Source organism: Megalobrama amblycephala, linkage group LG3, assembly GCF_018812025.1.
Source record: "Megalobrama amblycephala isolate DHTTF-2021 linkage group LG3, ASM1881202v1, whole genome shotgun sequence".
Taxonomy (NCBI): domain Eukaryota; kingdom Metazoa; phylum Chordata; class Actinopteri; order Cypriniformes; family Xenocyprididae; genus Megalobrama; species Megalobrama amblycephala.
This window is the reverse complement of record NC_063046.1, coordinates 60,739,761-60,760,442: the sequence shown is the minus strand read 5'-3', so window position 1 is coordinate 60,760,442 and position 20,682 is coordinate 60,739,761. Positions and strand designations below refer to the sequence as shown.

The following is a 20,682-nucleotide window of genomic DNA, read 5'->3' as shown; positions in this document are numbered from 1 at the left end:
TCACGTGAAAGCTCCAGACCGTCAGTACTGTATTAGAGAGAACACAGGAGTTGGCTTCAGCTTGTCAGATCCACTGAGACACTTGAGTTCAACCACCACCAGACAGCCCAGCACCTCGGCCTTCTGCTGTTTGATCAGCTCACACGCCGCGTACAGAGTTCCTGACGAACACACGAGAGGTTACACTGTTGCTGTTGGCAGATTAAGCTGCATTCAGATCTCTTGCTCACCTCCAGTAGCCAGTAAATCATCAATGATCAGGATCTTCTGTCCTGCAGAAACCGCATCTTCCTGCATCTCTGCCTCGGCCTGAAACAACACTGCTGAGTTACATAATGAATAACTGCAAGTGGACTAGATGTGATACTGGATAACTGGAGGTACCTTTGCATACTCCAGACTATAAGCTACTGATAACGTGGGGCCAGGGAGCTTCCCTTTTTTTCTAATTGGAGCAAATCCTACTCCTAATCTCTGAGCCAGAAGCGGCCCAAACAGAAATCCTCGAGCATCCAGTCCTAGGAGAGAATGAAGAAAACATCACGGTTACAATCCTCTACATGCAATCCCTCGCTAGTCAAAAAAATTATAAAGAAGAATTACCATTATTAGCAAACTAGGAAGGAATAACACAGGATTTTTCATAATGTTTTCCAGCAGATTATTAAAAACAAAAAGCATAATGTTTTAAGCACATTATTCACAAAAATTACCTTTATGATAAAATGCTCCAGTATGACAAGGAATTTATAGCTATTCTTTCAAAAATTTATAGTTGTCCTCCATTAAATATGGAAGCTTGTTTCCGCCATGAAATAAAAAAATAACAAAAGGTAATTGTAATTTTTTCTCTCACAATTCTGAGGGGTCTTTCTTTTTTAGTTATTGCTACTTATAAATTCAGAATTGCGTTATATAAAGTCAGAATTGCAGGATATAAATTCAGAATTGTGTTATAAATTCAGAACTGCGAGTTATAAAGTCAGAATTGCGTTATATAAATTCAGAACTGCGGGATATAAAGTCAGAACTGCGAGTTATAAATTCAGAACTGCGGGATATAAAGTCAGAACTGCGGGATATAAAGTCAGAACTGCGGGATATAAAGTCAGAACTGCGGGATATAAAGTCAGAACTACGTTATATAAATTCAGAACTGCGAGTTATAAATTCAGAACTGCGGGATATAAAGTCAGAACTGCGAGTTATAAATTCAGAACTGCGGGATATAAAGTCAGAACTGCGGGATATAAAGTCAGAACTGCGGGATATAAAGTCAGAACTACGTTATATAAATTCAGAACTGCGAGTTATAAATTCAGAACTGCGGGATATAAAGTCAGAACTGCGAGTTATAAATTCAGAACTGCGGGATATAAAGTCAGAACTGCGGGATATAAAGTCAGAACTGCGAGTTATAAATTCAGAACTGCGGGATATAAAGTCAGAACTGCGGGATATAAAGTCAGAACTGCGGGATATAAAGTCAGAACTGCGGGATATAAAGTCAGAACTGCGGGATATAAAGTCAGAACTACGTTATATAAATTCAGAACTGCGAGTTATAAATTCAGAACTGCGGGATATAAAGTCAGAACTGCGAGTTATAAATTCAGAACTGCGGGATATAAAGTCAGAACTGCGGGATATAAAGTCAGAACTGCGGGATATAAAGTCAGAACTACGTTATATAAAGTCAGAACTGCGGGATATAAAGTCAGAACTGCGAGTTATAAAGTCAGAACTGCGGGATATAAAGTCAGAACTGCGGGATATAAAGTCAGAACTGCGGGATATAAATTCAGAACTGCGAGTTATAAATTCAGAACTGCGGGATATAAAGTCAGAACTGCGGGATATAAAGTCAGAACTGCGGGATATAAAGTCAGAACTACGTTATATAAAGTCAGAACTGCGGGATATAAATTCAGAACTGCGAGTTATAAAGTCAGAACTGCGGGATATAAAGTCAGAACTGCGGGATATAAAGTCAGAACTGCGGGATATAAATTCAGAACTGCGAGTTATAAATTCAGAACTGCGGGATATAAAGTCAGAACTACGTTATATAAATTCAGAACTGCGAGTTATAAATTCAGAACTGCGGGATATAAAGTCAGAACTGCGGGATATAAAGTCAGAACTGCGGGATATAAAGTCAGAACTGCGGGATATAAAGTCAGAACTGCGGGGTATAAAGTCAGAACTACGTTATATAAATTCAGAACTGCGGGATATAAATTCAGAACTGCGTGATATAAATTCAGAACTGCGGGATATAAAGTCAGAACTGCGGGATATAAAGTCAGAACTGCGGGATATAAAGTCAGAACTACGTTATATAAATTCAGAACTGCGGGATATAAATTCAGAATTGCGAGTTATAAAGTCAGAATTGCGTTATATAAATTCAGAATTGCGTTATATAAATTCAGAATTGCGGGATATAAATTCAGAATTGCGGGATATAAATTCAGAATTGCGAGTTATAAAGTCAGAATTGCGTTATATAAATTCAGAACTGTGGGATATAAATTCAGAACTGCGGGATATAAATTCAGAACTGCGAGTTATAAAGTCAGAACTGCGGGATATAAAGTCAGAACTGCGGGATATAAAGTCAGAACTGCGGGATATAAAGTCAGAACTGCGGGATATAAAGTCAGAATTGCGTGATATAAAGTCAGAATTATGAGATATAAAGTCAGAATTGCGAGTTATAAAGTCTGAATTGCGTGTTATAAAGTCAGAATTATGAGATATAAAGTCAGAATTGCGAGTTATAAAGTCAGAATTGCGTGATATAAAGTCAGAATTGCGAGTTATAAAGTCAGAATTGTGAGATATAAAGTCAGAATTATGAGATATAAAGTCAGAATTGCGAGATATAAAGTCAGAATTGCGAGTTATAAAGTCAGAATTGTGAGATATAAAGTCAGAATTAGGAGATGTAAAGTCAGAATTGCGAGTTATAAAGTCTGAATTGCGTGTTATAAAGTCAGAATTATGAGATATAAAGTCAGAATTGCGAGTTATAAAGTCAGAATTGCGTGATATAAAGTCAGAATTGCGAGTTATAAAGTCAGAATTGTGAGATATAAAGTCAGAATTATGAGATATAAAGTCAGAATTGCGAGATATAAAGTCAGAATTGCGAGTTATAAAGTCAGAATTATGAGATATAAAGTCAGAATTGCGAGATATAAAGTCAGAATTGCGAGTTATAAAGTCAGAATTGCGAGTTATAAAGTCAGAATTATGCGATATAAAGTCAGAATTATGAGATATAAAGTCAGAATTGTCAGAATTGCGAGTTATAAAGTCAGAATTGCGTGATATAAAGTCAGAATTATGAGATATAAAGTCAGAATTATGATATAAAGTCTGAATTGCGAGTTATAAAGTCTGAATTGCGTGTTATAAAGTCAGAATTATGAGATATAAAGTCAGAATTGCGAGTTATAAAGTCAGAATTGCGAGTTATAAAGTCAGAATTATGCGATATAAAGTCAGAATTATGAGATATAAAGTCAGAATTGTCAGAATTGCGAGTTATAAAGTCTGAATTGCGTGTTATAAAGTCAGAATTATGAGATATAAAGTAAGAATTGCGAGTTATAAAGTCAGAATTGCGAGTTATAAAGTCAGAATTGCGAGTTATAAAGTCAGAATTGCGAGTTATAAAGTCAGAATTGCAAATTATAAAGTCAGAATTGTGTGATATAAAGTCAGAATTGCGTGATATAAAGTCAGAATTGCGAGATATAAAGTCAGAATTGCGAGTTATAAAGTCAGAATTGCGTGATATAAAGTCAGAATTATGAGATATAAAGTCAGAATTATGAGATATAAAGTCAGAATTATGAGATATAAAGTCAGAATTATGAGATATAAAGTCAGAATTGCGTGATATAAAGTCAGAATTGCGAGTTATAAAGTCAGAATTGCGAGTTATAAAGTCAGAATTGCGAGTTATAAAGTCAGAATTGCGAGTTATAAAGTCAGAATTGCAAATTATAAAGTCAGAATTGTGTGATATAAAGTCAGAATTGTGTGATATAAAGTCAGAATTGCGAGATATAAAGTCAGAATTGCGAGTTATAAAGTCAGAATTGCGTGATATAAAGTCAGAATTGCGAGTTATAAAGTCAGAATTGCGAGTTATAAAGTCAGAATTATGAGATATAAAGTCAGAATTATGAGATATAAAGTCACAACTGCATGTTATAATGTCCAATTGTGAGGGAAAAAGAATTCTGACTTTATATCTCGTAATTTTGAGAGAAAAAAAAAAGTTGCAATTACCTTTTTTATTTTATTATTTTTTTAATTTAGTGGAAACAAGCTTCCATGATTAAAAGTTAGGCCTACACCATGTAACTTTTTATAGTTAAAAATGAACAGAAGGAGTCCATACATCACAAATCCTTTTTCCCTTCCCCTGTAGTAATCCTATTATGAGCGTTTATATTTTAGACCTGTCGGGACGGTTTTCGTGGGAAATTGTGTCACTCGCCCATTTGTCTCATCATATCCGTAAATAGAGAAAAGTTGCTCCGGCTGCTTTGACGCGTGTCTGGTGTGGAAGTGGCGTAGGTTAGTTGTCACAACAAGCGAGAAATGTTGACATGGAGCCGCTAAACCTCCATCCTCCGGGGAATCACCGGTTTTAAACAGAGTCTGCCGGCAAAAAAAAGAATCTTTCCAGAGATGATGGCGAGAACTAAGGGATTTGAAATGTTGTAAAAGTGACGCAGAGATGGTTTTTATAACTCCAGAGGCAAGTAAGTTATTTTATTGAACAGATAAATTGCCATATGTAGCTCTCTTAACAAAGTTAATTGTAAAGTATTATCTATTCTGAGGGGTTATTCATCCACACAGTGCCGAAGCACAACCAAAACAATATTCTTCCGCATAATGCATGCATTTTTTTGTTATACAGTATTATAGTGTACAACGGGGCTAAAGGCGTCTTTGGTTTTATTTTCCTCTAAACCACTAGATGGCACAAAAACTTGCCGCAGCACTTTCCTAAACATCCGTTTTTCAAAATGCACATGCAAATTTGTCTGATCCTTGATGCGATCGCGAGCAGCAGCGCGAAGTTGATTCTGAGGCAGTTTGATCTAATATTTGATGTTTTTTTTAAATGTTGTTGATTTAAGTAGCAAATAAGAATCCATTAAATTAATGTTTGTATTTTCAGATTTCAGTTTTGTTCAAGGTAATTCAAGCAACATTTTTCAATAACAGAAGAATATGTAAAAGCATGGCATTTGGGGTAAAAGGCACAATAATTAACATGATAATGAATAGCTGGCTGACTTTTCCATTTGTTGACATAACATGGTTAGATTCAGATGGCAAATATCATATATCAAACTGGGTATCCATCTTAGAGATAATACCCATATTTATAATGAAATAATCATTTTAAAATATATTAATCATATCATAATGAAATATCATTTATTGTTACTACTGTAAATCTATATTAAATAGGCTATTATGGGATCTCCTTCAATGCTTTCAGAATCTTTACTTTTTAAAATAATTTTGTTTCTGTATTTTTGTATTTTTATATTTTATATATAAATATATATCACATAGGCCTATTTTAATGACAGTATATTTACTGAACAAAAATTCTTTTATTTATCAAAATAAACAGAAAACAGTACAAATTTTTGCTAAAGTTATTCTTTTGAACAAGTATTAACCTAGTCATTATTAAAAACATATTTTAGCTAAAGTATTTGTATGAATACTGTGTCTTTTACCCCTCATCACCTCATACATTTATAAGATTTTTAAACAAAATTAACCACTTTATAATTTTTTTTCCCACACAAAATATGTTGCTCAATCAATGTTCAATACAAACATATATATTTTCCTGCAATCATATGCTTTGAGAGTAGTGAAAAGCACATTTTTTCTTAAGGTTGTACCCTATAAAGTATACCTTTAGTCCTGTTATTCAGTGTTTAATATAATTCACACTATCCAATAAGAATAACAATCAAATAAGAGTAAAATAATCCTGTAGGAATGTCATTATTTAATCAATTATGCGTATTTGATCCAAAAGGATCCTAGTTTTTCTTATCAGGAGTAACTTTGACCCTATTGTGCAACACGCACATCTATCTGACTGAATTCACTCTTACCGACTATAAGATCCACCTGAGGGAAAGTGTTCCTCACGTGCTCCTCAAACAGATCCGTCACTGCAGCCAGAGCCTTCGGATCCTTCAAGATCGGGAAAATATCCCTGCAGACGAACAGCACAGACTAATTTACCTGAAAATTATTGCCAAACCCTTCCATCCCTCATGAAGGCTCTGACTAATATTGCGCATGAACTGCTCGCTCAGATTAAAATGATATAGAATATGAATAATACCCACTTGAATGGAATCCCTTTCGTAGGGAAATCAGGGAAAGTTCTTATGCACTGGGCGATAAAATCCAGTTTCTCTGCCATGGCACGCGCTGCGAGTATTGGAAGTGGTCCACGTGTTCCAGTCAACCAATAGCACGCGCTTCCTCGTCACGTGACTTTTACGTCATTAAATGAAAAAAAAAAAAAAAAAAATTAAAGCAGTTATTACAGTTTACACTTTCCCTAAAACACGTTTCTAACAAAATAATGAGGTAAATATTAATATCTATCCAACCAACTCCTGGAGAATTTAAGTTACCAATTTACTTTTATAAAATGTTTTATGAATTCCTCACTGAAAGATATATTTATTTATAGATAGATTTTCCATATTGTAGAACCTTTTACACTCATTAATAAGAATAGCATTTTTTTATTATTGAGTTGTCTTTTGTTTACTTGTCATAAAGCCGTTGTTTACGTTTTTCACTGTATTTTATTATTATCCTCATAGGCTATGATCCTTATAATAATGTAATTAAATGTACACGATGTAACGTTTGGCCCTCTAGTGGTTAAAAAACAAAACTCCCACACCGGACACGCGTCAAAGCTACCTTTCGCGATATGACGCGACACGTAGGGGAGTGACGTATGTGCGCATTTTCCCGCGAAAACCGTCCCGACAGGTCTAGAATATGAACAGGCGTACCATAGTGAATCAGGGTAAGATAAAAACACACAATGCATAATGTAATTATTATAATGCATTATAACAGTGATTATAATTATTCATGAGATCATACAATGCATTATAAGGTTCATAATTAATGCATTAAAAATACTTTTATAATGCAATATATATAAAGGCTTTAAGTAAATTGTTACCTATTTTTTTCCTTAACAAGCACCTTTCATAAATTGGATAAAATGCCACAATAGACCAAAACCTGTCAAACTGGAAGATACTTTGGAAGAAGTATTGAATCATTATTTAAATAGTGTTAATTCTGAACAAGAAAAGTTCTACACCGGAGACCGAAAAAGTATCTCTTCATTACTTTACTTTAAAAAAATATATAAATATTCACTGTCAAATGCACAGTCACATGCAAGTTTTAAAAAAATATTTTATTGCCCCTCAAGAAAAAAATTCAAGTAAGAGTTGACACTGATTTAAAAGCATTGCAAAAGTCACAATAACTCTTTTACAATTTTACAATCATGTGCAATCAAATTTATGCTTTAACTAAAATAAATATATTTAAGGATGATAGTGTGTTTGGGTAATTGTGTTAATCTCTGTCAGTAGATGTTTATGAACAATAATATTCTCAAATGACCTGCACACATTCAGCCCTGATTAACTTCTAAATGCATAACAATCATCATAGACACAAAATATTATAAAAAGGAAACATCAAAATGTGAAAGGATTTTACTTCCCTTTTCCGTGTAAAACACTGAATGAAACGCACAGAATATACAAATATCATTTTAAAATAGAATCTGATTTGCGAGAGATGTCTTTATGGAAGGTCTCGGTGATTAATGTGGCCAATCACACTTCCATGGCTTTGACTCCGGCCCTTTAAGACATTTGCCCAGCCGCTCACAGCCAGCAGGACTCCAGTTCTGAGGAACAGAAACATGAATGAACACTTGAGGGCGCTGTTGCTCCACGAGCCGCTACAATATATGGTCAAACCAAACAATCTTCCAGTGCATTAATGGCAACAAATAAATACAATTTTGCAGTGGCAGAAAAACCTACAAAGACTGCCAATAGTTATTAATCATTTTTCAAACAGCCTACGTTGTTTTTGTATGTACTCATTTATTAAACTTTTTTTTTTTTTTTTTTTTTTTTTTATAAAGTTTAAGCATTTATTAAAAACTAGAAGTGACAAAAACATGACTTTATGATGTATGATTGTCTAGAATTACAAACAAATGAATAGACTAACAGGCTTCAGTTTGACAGGTTTTGGTCTAATGTGGCATTTTATCCAATTTATGAAAGGTGCTTGTTAAGGAAAAAAATAGGTAACAATTTACTTAAAGCCTTTATATATATTGCATTATAAGAGTATTTTTAATGCATTAATTATAAACCTTATAATGCATTGTAAGATCTCATGAATAATTATAATCACAGTTATAATGCATTATAATAATTATATTATGCATTTAGAAAGTATAATGCATTAAAACACAGAGGTAATAAGGAATCTGCAAATATTATAATGCATGTTAACTTTGATTACAATTATTTATAAAAAGATATAATGCATTTATAATGCATTATACATAAAGTGCTACCAAAAACATGATGCAAACTGAATGTTATGATGAATCGGACGCTTCATCTCACCATCACGGCCAGATCACACATGTTGAGCTGCGGCGCTCCAGGGATCAGAGCGCCCTGATGCTGCTGCACGACTGCGGTCACCTGACGGAGAACATCCGTGTACTCCTTCGACTGGACACTGGAGAGAGAAATGTGAACGTGAAACAAATAAAACAAGTAATAAGACACCATGGTACACATGTACAGTTTTAGATCTGTAGGATTTTTGAAAGAAGTCTCTTCTGCTCACCAGCGCTGCATTTATTTGATCCAAAAAATATAGTAAATATAGCAATATTGTGAAATATTTTTACAATTTATAATAACTGTTTTCCATTTGAATATATTTTAACATATAATTTATATTCAGTGATCAAAGCTGAATTTTCAGCATCATTACTCCAGTCTTCAGCGTCACATGATCCTTCAGAAATCATTCTAATATGCTGATTTGATGATCAAGAAACATTTATGATTATTATCAATGTTAAAAACAGTTGTGTACAATTTTTTTTCAGGATTATTTAATGAATAGAAAGTTCAAAAGAACAGCATTTATCTTAAATTCAAATCCTATGTCACTTCTGATCAATTTAATGCATCCTTGCTGAATAAAAGTATTAATTTCTTTATTTTCTGTCCAAAAAAATCATAAAAATTCTTACTGACTGAATGTTACAAAAGCTTTCTTAAGAAACTTGTACACAACCGTTTTCAACATTGATGATGATAATATATATATACATTGTGCGCATAATTATTATGCAAGTTTGTATTCTGATCATATTTTTAAGCACATTTTACCAATTCCAAACCTCATCAATCTTAATAACCATTATTACTTTTGTATATAATCATTTTTAAGTGATATAATATAAAAGTTAAATCTCTTTTTTGGCCCATTTTACTGTAAAAGAAAACCTGCTTATTAATTTTTCACATCTGAATATAACGCGTTTTTCACATATATCACTTATAAATGATTACATACAAAATTAATAGTAGTTATTAAGATTGATGTGGTTTGGAATCGGTAAAATGTGATTAAAAAATATTTCCATTTTATATTTATAAATATACACTTTAAAATGTAAAATATTTGTGCACATCACAGTCAAATTATTATAATAATAATTATTATTTTATATTTGTTTTCCAGCAGGAAGGTCCTTACAACAGGCTTCAATTTATGCAAAATAAATTCTTCTGATTATGGACTGACTCAATTACCATATTCTAGTACCGTGGTGTTTGCATGTTCAAAATACCACGGTAGAATTTAATATTAACTCTTAATATTAACATCAGCTGCATCATCGTCTCTGCCTCATCTTTACATAAATATAAAATATAAATATGAATATAAAAGAGTTTTAATTAATTATTCACTCATGCATAGAGAAATATGTGACAGACAGGCAATCCCAGCATAAAACACACACGCACACACACATACACACACACGGCAGTCCCCGAGGGTCGCCACCTCCACACAGGCGGTCACGTGTCTCTCATTATTTGTGTTGGACAGCGTCCCGCACCCTGATGGTTTCAAAGGAACGCTGCTCTCAATAGGACCTGTAGGCTTAATGGGCTTCTGAGAATGTGTGTGTGTCTGTGCGAGAAACACACACACGCAGACAAATATCAGCACTGCAATTACGGCCGTGATACAAAGGCAGGCAGCACCTGTGTCAGGCCTGTCCCCTGCTCTGATTGGCCCCCGGGGAGGGGGTGTGTACGTGTGGGGTGAAGTGTCAATTAGTGTAATTACCCTGTGCGCTGTCCGACTCACACCCTCAGTCTCTACGCTTCTGCCTTTCCCTCGGGAGCATCGGGCACGAGCCGCACGCGAACATCTGCTCCCCCTCCTCAGCCGAACACGGACACGCGTAACATCACTTCTGAGAGACTCTTCATCAGCGTCTAATGACTGATCAGTGACTGATGGCAATATAACTGAGTGCTGCATTTTAGATCGTCCCAAAGTCCATGTGTATTTGTAAAAATAAGGTCTGTGGTGTGAAATACATCTGTATAACCCCCTTTCACTTGTCCTGAAAAAGGCGGTTTCTTACAGGCGTCTAAAGGGACTACTATGGAAGCTTGTTTAGGTCATGGTTTAAAACTATTTAGAAGATAATTTTGACTTTTTATCTCACAATATTGACTTTTTTTTACCTCTCACAATTATGACTTCTTTCATTTGAGATGGTATAACTCACAATTCTGACTGTTTTTCTCTCAATGGCAAATTTATATTGCAACTGACTTATTCTCTCAATTGTGACTTTATATCGCAATTCTGACTTTTTATTTTGTTTGCGACGGTATCTCACAATTCTGACTTTTCTTGAAATTCTGACTATTTTTTCAAACTATATCACAATTCTGACTTTTTATTTCATTTGCGATGGTACATCTCACAATTCTGACTTTTCTTGAAATTCTGACTTTTTTCGGACTATATCGCAACTCTGACTTTTTATTTTGTTTGCGACGGAATCTCACAATTCTGACTTTTTTCGGACTATATCGCAACTCTGACTTTTTATTTTGTTTGCGATGGAATCTCTCAATTCTTTTCTTGAAATTCGGACTTTTTTCTTTCGATTGCGACTTTATATTGAAATTCTGCGATGGTATATCTCGCAATTCTGACTTTTTTCTTGAAATTCTGACTTTTTTCGGACTATATCGCAATTCTAACTTTTTAATCACAATTCTGACTTTTCTTGAAATTCGGACTTTTTTCTTTCGATTGCGACTTTATATTGCAATTCTGCGATGGTATATCTCACAATTCTGACTTTTTTCTTGAATTTCTGACTTTTTTCGGACTATATCGCAATTCTGACTTTTTAATCACAATTCTGACTTTTTTCTTTCATTTGCAAGTTTATATCTCACATCTGAGTTCTCACAATTCTGACTTTTTTCTTGAAATTCTGACTTTTTTCGGACTATATCGCAATTCTGACTTTTTAATCACAATTCTGACTTTTTTCTTTCATTTGCAAGTTTATATCTCACATCTGAGTTCTCACAATTCTGACTTTTCTTGAAATTCGGACTTTTTTCTTTCGATTGCGACTTTATATTGCAATTCTGCGATGGTATATCTCACAATTCTGACTTTTTCTTGAAATTCTGACTTTTTTCGAACTATATCGCAATTCTGACTTTTTATTTAGTTTGCGGCAGTATATCTCACAATTCTGACTTTTTCTTGAAATTCGGACTTTTTTCGGACTATATCGCAATTCGGACTTTTTATTTCGTTTGCGACGGTACATCTCACAATTCTGACTTTTCTTGTAATTCGGACAATTTTTTTCTTTCAATTGCGACTTTATATTGCAATTCTGACTTTTTTTGTTGAAATTCGGACTATTTTTTCAAACTATCGCAATTCTGACTTTTTTTCTTGAAATTCGGACTATTTTTTCAAACTATCGCAATTCTGACTTTTTCTCTCAGTTGCGACTTTATATCGCAATTCTGACTTTTTTCTTTCATTTGCAAGTTTATAGCTCACATCTGAGTTCTCACAATTCTGACTTTTTCCTCTCAATTGCGAATTTACATCACAATTCTGACTTTTTATTTCATTTGCGACGGTATCTCACAATTCTGACTTTTCTTGAAATTCTGACTAATTTTTCTTTCGATTGCAACTTTATATCGTAACTGACTTTTTTCTCTCAATTGCGACTATATCGCAATTCTGACTTTTTATTTAGTTTGCGACGGTATATCTCACAATTCTGACTTTTTCTTGAAATTCGGACTATTTTTTCAGACTATATCGCAATTCTGACCTTTTATTGCAATTCTGACTTTTTTCTTTCATTTGCAAGTTTAGATCTCACATCTGACTTCTTTTCTCACAATTCTGACTTTTTCCTCTCAATTGCAAATTTACATCACAATTCTGACTTCTTTTTTTTTTTAATTTGTGACAGTATATCTCACAATGACTTTTTTCTTGCAATTCTGACATTTTTTTTCTCTCAATTGCAACTACATCCCATTTCTGACTTTTTTCAATTGGAAGTTTATATCTCACAATTCTTCATTCTTTTTTTGCAATTCAGACTTTTTTCTCTTGCTTGTGACTATATCGCAATTCTGAGTTTTTCTTTCATTTGCAATGGTATAAGTCACAATTCTGAGTTTTTTCTCTCAATTCTGAATTTTTTTCTCTCAACTGCAATTTTATATCACATTTCTGACTTTTTTCTCTCGATTGCGACTTCATATCATGCAATTTTGAAAAAGTCAGATTCATTTTTTGTAAATAAAGTGGTAAATTATGTGTTGTGTGCAAACAAATCACTTGCTTCGCTTCATAACATTGAGGTTAAACCACTGGAGTCACATGGATTACTTTAATGATGTCTTTACTACCTTTCTGGGGCTTGAAAGAGGTAGTTGCATAGACTGTCAATGGAGGGATAGAAAGCTCTCAGATTTCATTAAAAAGATCTTAATTTGAACGATGAACAAAGGTCTTACGGGTGTGGAACGACATGAGGGTGAGTAATTAATGACAGAATTTTTGGGTGAACTAACCCTTTAAATAACATTAAAATGTCAATGATGACAATCTCGTTCAAAAATCCCTCCCTCTGCTTTTGGTTTAACAAATCACACCCTGTCAGTCATCATGGTAGAACATCAGAGACATGTGATTTTGTGATAGAACTGCAAGCTTTTGATGGGAGTCTTGTGCTTGTCAAAAATAAAATAAATTCCCATCTCCTCTTGGGATCAATTCACAGGGCTTCAGCTCACACATGCAGGAAACATTTGGTTTTCTTTTCATGATAGACGTGAAGATGAACCAAGGGACCAGCTGAACGTACGTCGCCGTCACTGTACGCCCTGCGTTTATGCCCTTGGGTCCCTAATCAATAATTAACCAAAACATGTTTATTTATGCCCAGAGTCCAGACAAACAATAGAAAATCCACAGTCAGCACGGCTCATTAGCATTTTTCTGAACCCCGGTCTCCTTTCTCCAACTTGAGATGCGTCATTAATAATAACAATGCATGCAAATACAGTCTTTTGATTTATAATGCATGACACCCAGGGGGCAGGAGTATTGCTCAGGTGTGTCACCAGACTGATTAGCCATTCACACACACTTGCACGCGCAAAACAGCATTCTCGAACTCCGAGAACACAATGAAACAAGAGCGAATCTGTATTCACATGGTAAAAACACCAACAAGTATAACTGAATAAATGAATAAAATAAGTCACACACACAAACACAGTTGGAGCTAGACAAGGGAATTGAGCTGAAGAGGCAATCAAATACCTCTGCCTTTTCTCTCTGCTTCTCTCCCCCGGTGGAAATTGAGCAGTTCTACGAGCTCTATTGATTGAGGGCTGAAGTGCTTGTCGGTAGCAGATGAGGCCCGAGTTGCCTGCTACATTAGCCCAAGGCAGGATGGGACTTAAGTGCTCTCGGACGGGATAAGGCAGACCGTGAGATGGAGGTCAGTGTGGCAGGGGTTGTGCAGACCAAACTCATTTCTTGGCCTGTTAGACTGGTTGGTGTTCTCGTTCTAGGCACTGATACTAATACCTAGTCCGGGGATGGGCAACTGGCGGCCATCTTTAAATACGACCCATTGGACCACTCGGATAATCGATTTTAAAACATTTAAAAAATGAATAAGTGAAAGATTGCTTTCAGATTATGATATAAATACTAAATCAAACCAGTAGAGGTCGCTATTTCCAGCCGATCCCATAGACTGTATTAAACAACTGACGTAGTGTCCGTGACGAGATCCGTAGGTTTCGGAAGAGCATTTCTGAAGCCTAAAGTGGGCGGAGCCGGCCGTCGCCATCTTGGCAGCGCGTCACTCCCGGATAACCGTAAATGGGCAAAGAGGCGGGACGTGGGTGGAGCTGAGACAGCAGACAAACGGCTAGTAGTGACAGCAGCGGCAATCCACCTGTCACTCAAGTGGCCACGCCCTTAATTATGCAGAACTTTAAGGCTTAATATAATGTAAACAGACGAGTTATAAAACAATTCACCCCCCTCACAGATGTCATGAAGGGCAAAATTAGCTATATAGACCAAAACCACTTTTTGTACCAGGCTGTAAACACATTTTTTTCTGCTGTAAAGTTAGGCATTTTAACATGGGATTGACTCCCTTTTGGTTCGATGAATTGCAGTTTAAGTCACTTCCATGCTGTACAAACCCAGCAATTGGGTTGTTTTAACCCAGCGATTGGGTTAAATGTTGCCGACATGCTGGGTAGTTTTATTCAACTCAACTATTGTTTAAAAATGACTATATGGCTGGATTAAAATGAACCCAAAAATCAGACACATAATTACTAGAGGCAACAATAATGATCAAAAGGTGAACATTTATTAATAAGCAATTTAATAAATGTTTATTATTTAACCCCTTAAATGTCACTCCCATTTTTGAGAATAGACATGAAAATGCACTATCCAAACGTAAATGATTATAATTCAAGAATGCTTTGGGGTACAGAAAAAAATTAAAGTATGAAAAATTAAAAGTAACGGAAGTTTAAATTTGCTGTAAATCAAAACTACTGTACTAAACATTTTTATTTAATATACAATTTTTATTTTATCAAATATCTAAAATTGCTATCAAATGAAAGTCATATGTCTAACCAAGTTGTGTTCCAAATTTGAAGTTGATATCACAAAAATGTAAGTTCCCATGAGATTTTGTTTAGGCGCTGTACCAAATCAGGTGTCATTGACATTCTACTGAATTTTTTGTATGCAAATTGATAAATTTCTGTCCGAATATCACTTCTATCACAAAACAAATATGGCAAATATGGAACCGTGAGATTCAGACCTTTCCGATGATACGCGTTTTGTCAAGATTAGAAAAGGTTTTGACTATAAAGTAGCTAAAATAAATATTGTAATATGAAACATGACACCACCCACTAGGGGAGGAGCTCGCTAAAAGAAATTAAATTACCGTTTCCATGGTAACGCAACATCCGATTTCAAAACGTTTCCACAGGCTGAATCTTGAGTTCGAAGCTTTCGAATTATATCCTATTAATAAGCAGTAAATTAGGGGTTTATTAAGGGAAAAGTCGTAGTTAATAGTTTATATGTGTTCCCTATACTAAAGTGTTACCTTATTTATTAAACGTATTAATAAATGTTCGTTTCCAACATACATTGGGTTCATTTTAAGGAAGCAATACAGTAATTTTTAAACAATAGTTGGGTTAAATAAAACTACCCAGCAAGTTTGCAAAAACTACCCAAATGTAGCAACAAAACCCAATCGCTGGGTTTGTCCATACTTATCCCAACTTGGGTTATTTTTAACCCAACATTTTTTTAGAGTGTAGTAAATAAAATCTCTAAAAACAAATCACATTAATTATACATTGATATTCCTTGATAAAGAGTAGATTGAATAAACAGTGTACTCTAAAAACCCAGCAATTGGGTTGTTTTGACACAATGGTTGGGTTAAATGTTTGACCCAACCTACTGGGTAGTTTTATTTAATTACTGTATTTCTTGCTTAAAATGAACCCAAAGTATGTTGGAAATTAACATTTATTCGTGTTTAATAAATAATAATTAAACAACAAACATTTATTAAATTGTTTATTAATAAATGTTGACCTTTTGATCATTATTGTTGCCTCTAGTAATTATGTCTGATTTTTAATTTCCAGCCTATTTTGGGTTCATTTTAAGCCAGACATATAGTCATTTTTAAACAATAGTTGAGTTGAATAAAACTACCCAGCATGTCGGGCAAACATTTAACCCAACCACTGAGTTAAAACAACCCAATCGTTGGGTTTGTCCATATTTAACCCAACATGGGTTGTTTTTAACCCAGCATTTTTAGAGTGTTTATAAGGTGTGTATTAGTAATCTGGCCCCTTGGTATGAAGATGTTGACCCTCGACACTATCGAAGTTGCACATCCCTGAGCTAGACTCACAAATGCTAGGTTAAAAACAACCCAATTTGGGTAATTTGCCAACCCAACGTTGGGTCAAAATTGAACAAACCCAGCGTTGGGTTACATGTTTGACCCAACATGTAGGGTTGTTTTACTGAAGTCAACTATTGATTAAATATGACTATATTATCAAAGTATCAAATAACTAAATGAGCTGCAATGCATGTCCAGCCCTGATTTCCTCCAGTGCGGGAGCAGCTCGAGTGTGAACGTCGGCGGTGGACGGAGGCACGTGCGTCTGCGCTGTCAGTCTGGACTGGAGGTATGCGCTCAGACAGGCTCTACATCATCTTAAGTGGCTCTTTAGGTGTAGACGGAGATTAATGAGCGCCGACCGCTCCAGCTGGGTGCGCAGAGGAGCAGACGGTCAGCAGCCTGACACCGACTCACAGGGGACCGGGAACGAGCCGGAGAACGGAAGAACGAGGGGGGCTGGTGTTTGGATCTGACCTACTCCAAAACATCCACTGGAAACTGGAAAGATCGAGAGGATGAAGATGGTCAAACTAACAGCTCTCTCCTCTCCGGCGCGCAACACGGATATTGATTTTTTTGGGGATGAATCTTTCTTTTTTCCATTGTTAGTGCTTGAAACCAGCGGAGCAGAGAAGAGACGGAAGATCAAAAACAACATTAATGTTTAATTGCTCTGTGTCTCTTCAAGAAAGAAGAGGATATAAAAAAACAGCAGCGAGATGGAAGAGAAATAAAGGGTGAAAGAGAGGGTTACTCTGCTCTAACAAGGATAAATTACTACTTTTTAATGATAATGAAAATGAAGACATGATAATTTAAGTATTTTAATTAAAATATTGTGTTTATGAAAATGTGACTACAATATACAGTCCTGGTCAGAATTATTGGATTTGAGAAATAGTTTATATATTTGATACTTTAAAACTATTTTCATATAATTTTCATGTCAAATTATTATCAACATTAATAAAAAAGTTATTTTCATAAACTGAAATTGTTAGTCACATTAAAGTAAATGAAAAGATTAAACACTAATTTACAAGTCGGCATGAAACCGAAGCTGGTATAGTTGTGATGTATTCGCGAGTGAAACTGCTTTGCAAACAAGAACAAATGTTGGGCGGAGCTTGATTTTGTCTGTGGGGAATTGATTGGATGGTTGTGGTTTGCTATTGGTGGATCTCATGTGAGTGACAGGGAAGAGAAGAGAGAGGGAGGGGAAGATATTCTGATTCAAGATTACGAATAATGATGTGCACGGATAAATCATTTATAATAAATTAGGCAATATTCCATAAAAATAAGAATGGCCCATTTTGCACATATAATGAAGGAGCGTTTGATGGGAAACTGTAAGATATGGAAAAATCGACGATACTAGGATTACTGAAAATATTAGTAATCAAATATGTATTATTATTATTATTTATTGCATTTGGTCTGAATTCCCCAACTGGAGAGACACAATTTCAGAGCTTATTTTTAAGATTTTATGAGGTTTTTATGAGGCATTTTTATGTTTTGTAAGCTCACGTTACATTACAAATACATACAGATCATCTGTACATTGATGATCCACCTTGAGCTGAGATCTTTAGGTTTCTTTAAACGTCCGTATAATCAAAACCGTTTGTGGACAATGACACAAAGATGTACGCTGTGGTAAAATAAAATAAAATAAAATAAAATAAAATAAAATAAAATAAAATAAAATAAAATAAAATAAAATAAAATAAATAAAAAAAACCTGGTGGTTTTGCAATACAAATGCATAGAAATAATCACTCAAAAAAATGTAAAGCAACCAAATTTACAACTTTAAAATAAAATAATAAATAAAAAATAAAATTGTATAAAATATAAAAATAAAATATACAAAAATAAAATAAAATAATTAATAAATAAAATATAAAAATAAAATAAATTAAATTAAATTAAACATAAAAATAAATTAAATATAAAATAGTATAAATTATAAATAAATAATAAAAAAAAATAAAAAATAAAATAAAATAAACTGGTGGTTTTGCAATACAAATGCATAGAAATAATCACTCAAAAAAATGTAAAGCAACCAAATTTACAACTTTAAAATAAAATAATAAATAAAATATAAAAACAAAAATAAATGTAATTAAATAAAATATAAAAATAAAAATAAAATGAATTAAATAAAATATAAAATAGTATAAAATATAAAAAATGAAATGAAATAAAATAAAATAAAATAAAATGAAATAAAATAAACTGGTGGTTTTTAATGTCCATAGCTGTAGTTTGTGCATTTTAATTGTTATTTAGACACTCCTCTGTCCTTTTCTCCTCCTATCATACACACTTATCATCATAAAAACCTTTAGAAATATAATACCACACAGCAATATAACAGATTTCCCCACATTTTATGGATAATAGACAACTTACATGTGTGTAACGACATTTGCTGGATATCCAATGATGGACTTCATTAATATCTGAATATCATTGAGCTTCGATCATAATATAATTCTGCCATACAAAGAGCGTAAATAAATCCCAATATAGAGTTTACTTACAAATAAATTAGACATTAAATGTTATTTCTCCATCAGTCACTGATTTAAACCAGCAGGTTATCGTTTTACTGAAGACCCCGCCTCTGATGTGGGAAATAGCCAATCATAGTGTAGACTTTTATGTCGGCCAATGACATTTTAGGAGACATTTAAATCTGATCAGTCTGCGTTTTAGCTAGAGAGTGTCTTTCTTTTGTGTCCCCATCATAACTCTTCTGTACAGTCATTTTAACTTCTTTCGTCTTCAGTCGTATTTAATAAACCCTCAATGTCCACCTCAAACCTCCAGCTGTCCCTCACCTCGCCCCTCCTGATGTCTACGGAGCCGAGACGGTCAAACATGTCACAGACCGCCGGCTCGTTCCACAGTTTCAGCACCTCGTCACAGTTCAGATGAAGACTGATTCAGTGCACTTCAGATAGCATTAACCGTGCGAGCATGTATCACGACATCAGGTGTCGTCATCAACTCCTCACCTGATTGGGTATCTCTCCCCGGGGTCCCGTCCCAGGTGGAAGATGAGCGGCAGCAGGGCGTGTTCCTCTTGAGTGTGTGTGGTGACACCAGGAACCTCCTGACCCGGGCAGAAGTTTATTCCCTGTTTGGAAAACAAAGTGAAAGAACATTAACCTCCAGACTGATCTCACAACTCACCGGACGAAACCGAACCAGATCAAACTCAATCAGGAGACGAGCGAGAACGAGCTGCATTATATTACTAGACGACTGTTAGTCCGAGAGTCAATGTTCACTTACTTTGTGCTTCTGCAGCTGTAATTACAGCTTTAGATGCTGCTGTGCTTCTCCTGCAGTGATCTCTGATCTCATTTGATTCTGTTTAACAGGGAAATATTGTCTTGAAGTGGAAAAGTTCAGCTCTGATCACTGCAGAGAATATGAAGACTGAAGCTTCGACAGGCACAAACACACACTCGAATGTCATTATTGTTATTGATACAGTTCTAGAAAAAGTGGATCACACACTTCTAGTGTTTAAAGCAAAAGCATTTTCCTGATCCACATTCAGACACTGTGGACTGTGATTCGCTCACCAGTTTAAATCAACAATATTTCATTATTTATCACAATATTTCGCTGGATTTGTGGCTGAGAACAAACAGAAGTGAAGTCACATGATCCACAACAAGATATTAGAAGAGTTGGTGTGTGTGTGTGTGTGTGTGTGTGTGTGTGTGTGTGTGTGTGTGTGTGTGAGAGAGTGTGACGCGTGTGAATGTGTGTGTGAGACGCGTGTGTGAGTTTGTGTGATGTGTGTGTGTGACATGCGTGTGTGTGTGAGACGTGTGTGAGTGTGTGTGTGATGTGTGTGTGTGTGTGTGTGTGTGTGTGTGTGTGTGTGTGTGTGTGTGTGTGTGTGTGTGTGTGTG

General features: G+C 34.8%; 2 protein-coding genes across 2 annotated transcripts in view; both read right to left on the bottom strand.

The window, feature by feature from the left end:
- Positions 1–6,572, bottom strand: aprt (adenine phosphoribosyltransferase). Its single transcript, XM_048186388.1, has 5 exons — positions 6,414–6,572; positions 6,174–6,277; positions 385–518; positions 231–309; positions 1–161 (listed from the first exon to the last, which is right to left on the bottom strand). Exons 1-5 carry the CDS (start codon positions 6,488–6,490, stop codon positions 22–24), a joined length of 534 nt encoding a protein of 177 aa, XP_048042345.1. The 5' UTR covers positions 6,491–6,572; the 3' UTR covers positions 1–21.
- Positions 6,573–7,500: 928 nt separating this feature from the next.
- The window catches only part of galns (galactosamine (N-acetyl)-6-sulfatase), a 44,764-nt gene continuing 31,582 nt past the window's right edge, over positions 7,501–20,682 (bottom strand). Inside the window, exons 12-14 of the mRNA XM_048186380.1 lie at positions 19,771–19,892; positions 8,763–8,880; positions 7,501–8,023 (exon numbers count right to left, since the gene is read on the bottom strand). Of these exons, the coding sequence (XP_048042337.1) occupies positions 7,937–8,023; positions 8,763–8,880; positions 19,771–19,892 (327 nt within the window). The 3' untranslated portion in view covers positions 7,501–7,936. The remainder of the gene's footprint in view (positions 8,024–8,762; positions 8,881–19,770; positions 19,893–20,682) is intronic.

Bases quoted from the DNA above. Each gene is read 5' to 3' on its own strand.
- aprt (XM_048186388.1), bottom strand. From the start codon at position 6,490: ATGGCAGAGAAACTGGATTTTATCGCCCAGTGCATAAGAACTTTCCCT. The intron at 6,278-6,413 runs GTGGGTATTATT...GTTCGTCTGCAG, and splicing joins ACGAAAGGGATTCCATTCAA to GGATATTTTCCCGATCTTGA. The intron at 310-384 runs GTACCTCCAGTT...GTGTTGTTTCAG, and splicing joins ATAGTCTGGAGTATGCAAAG to GCCGAGGCAGAGATGCAGGA.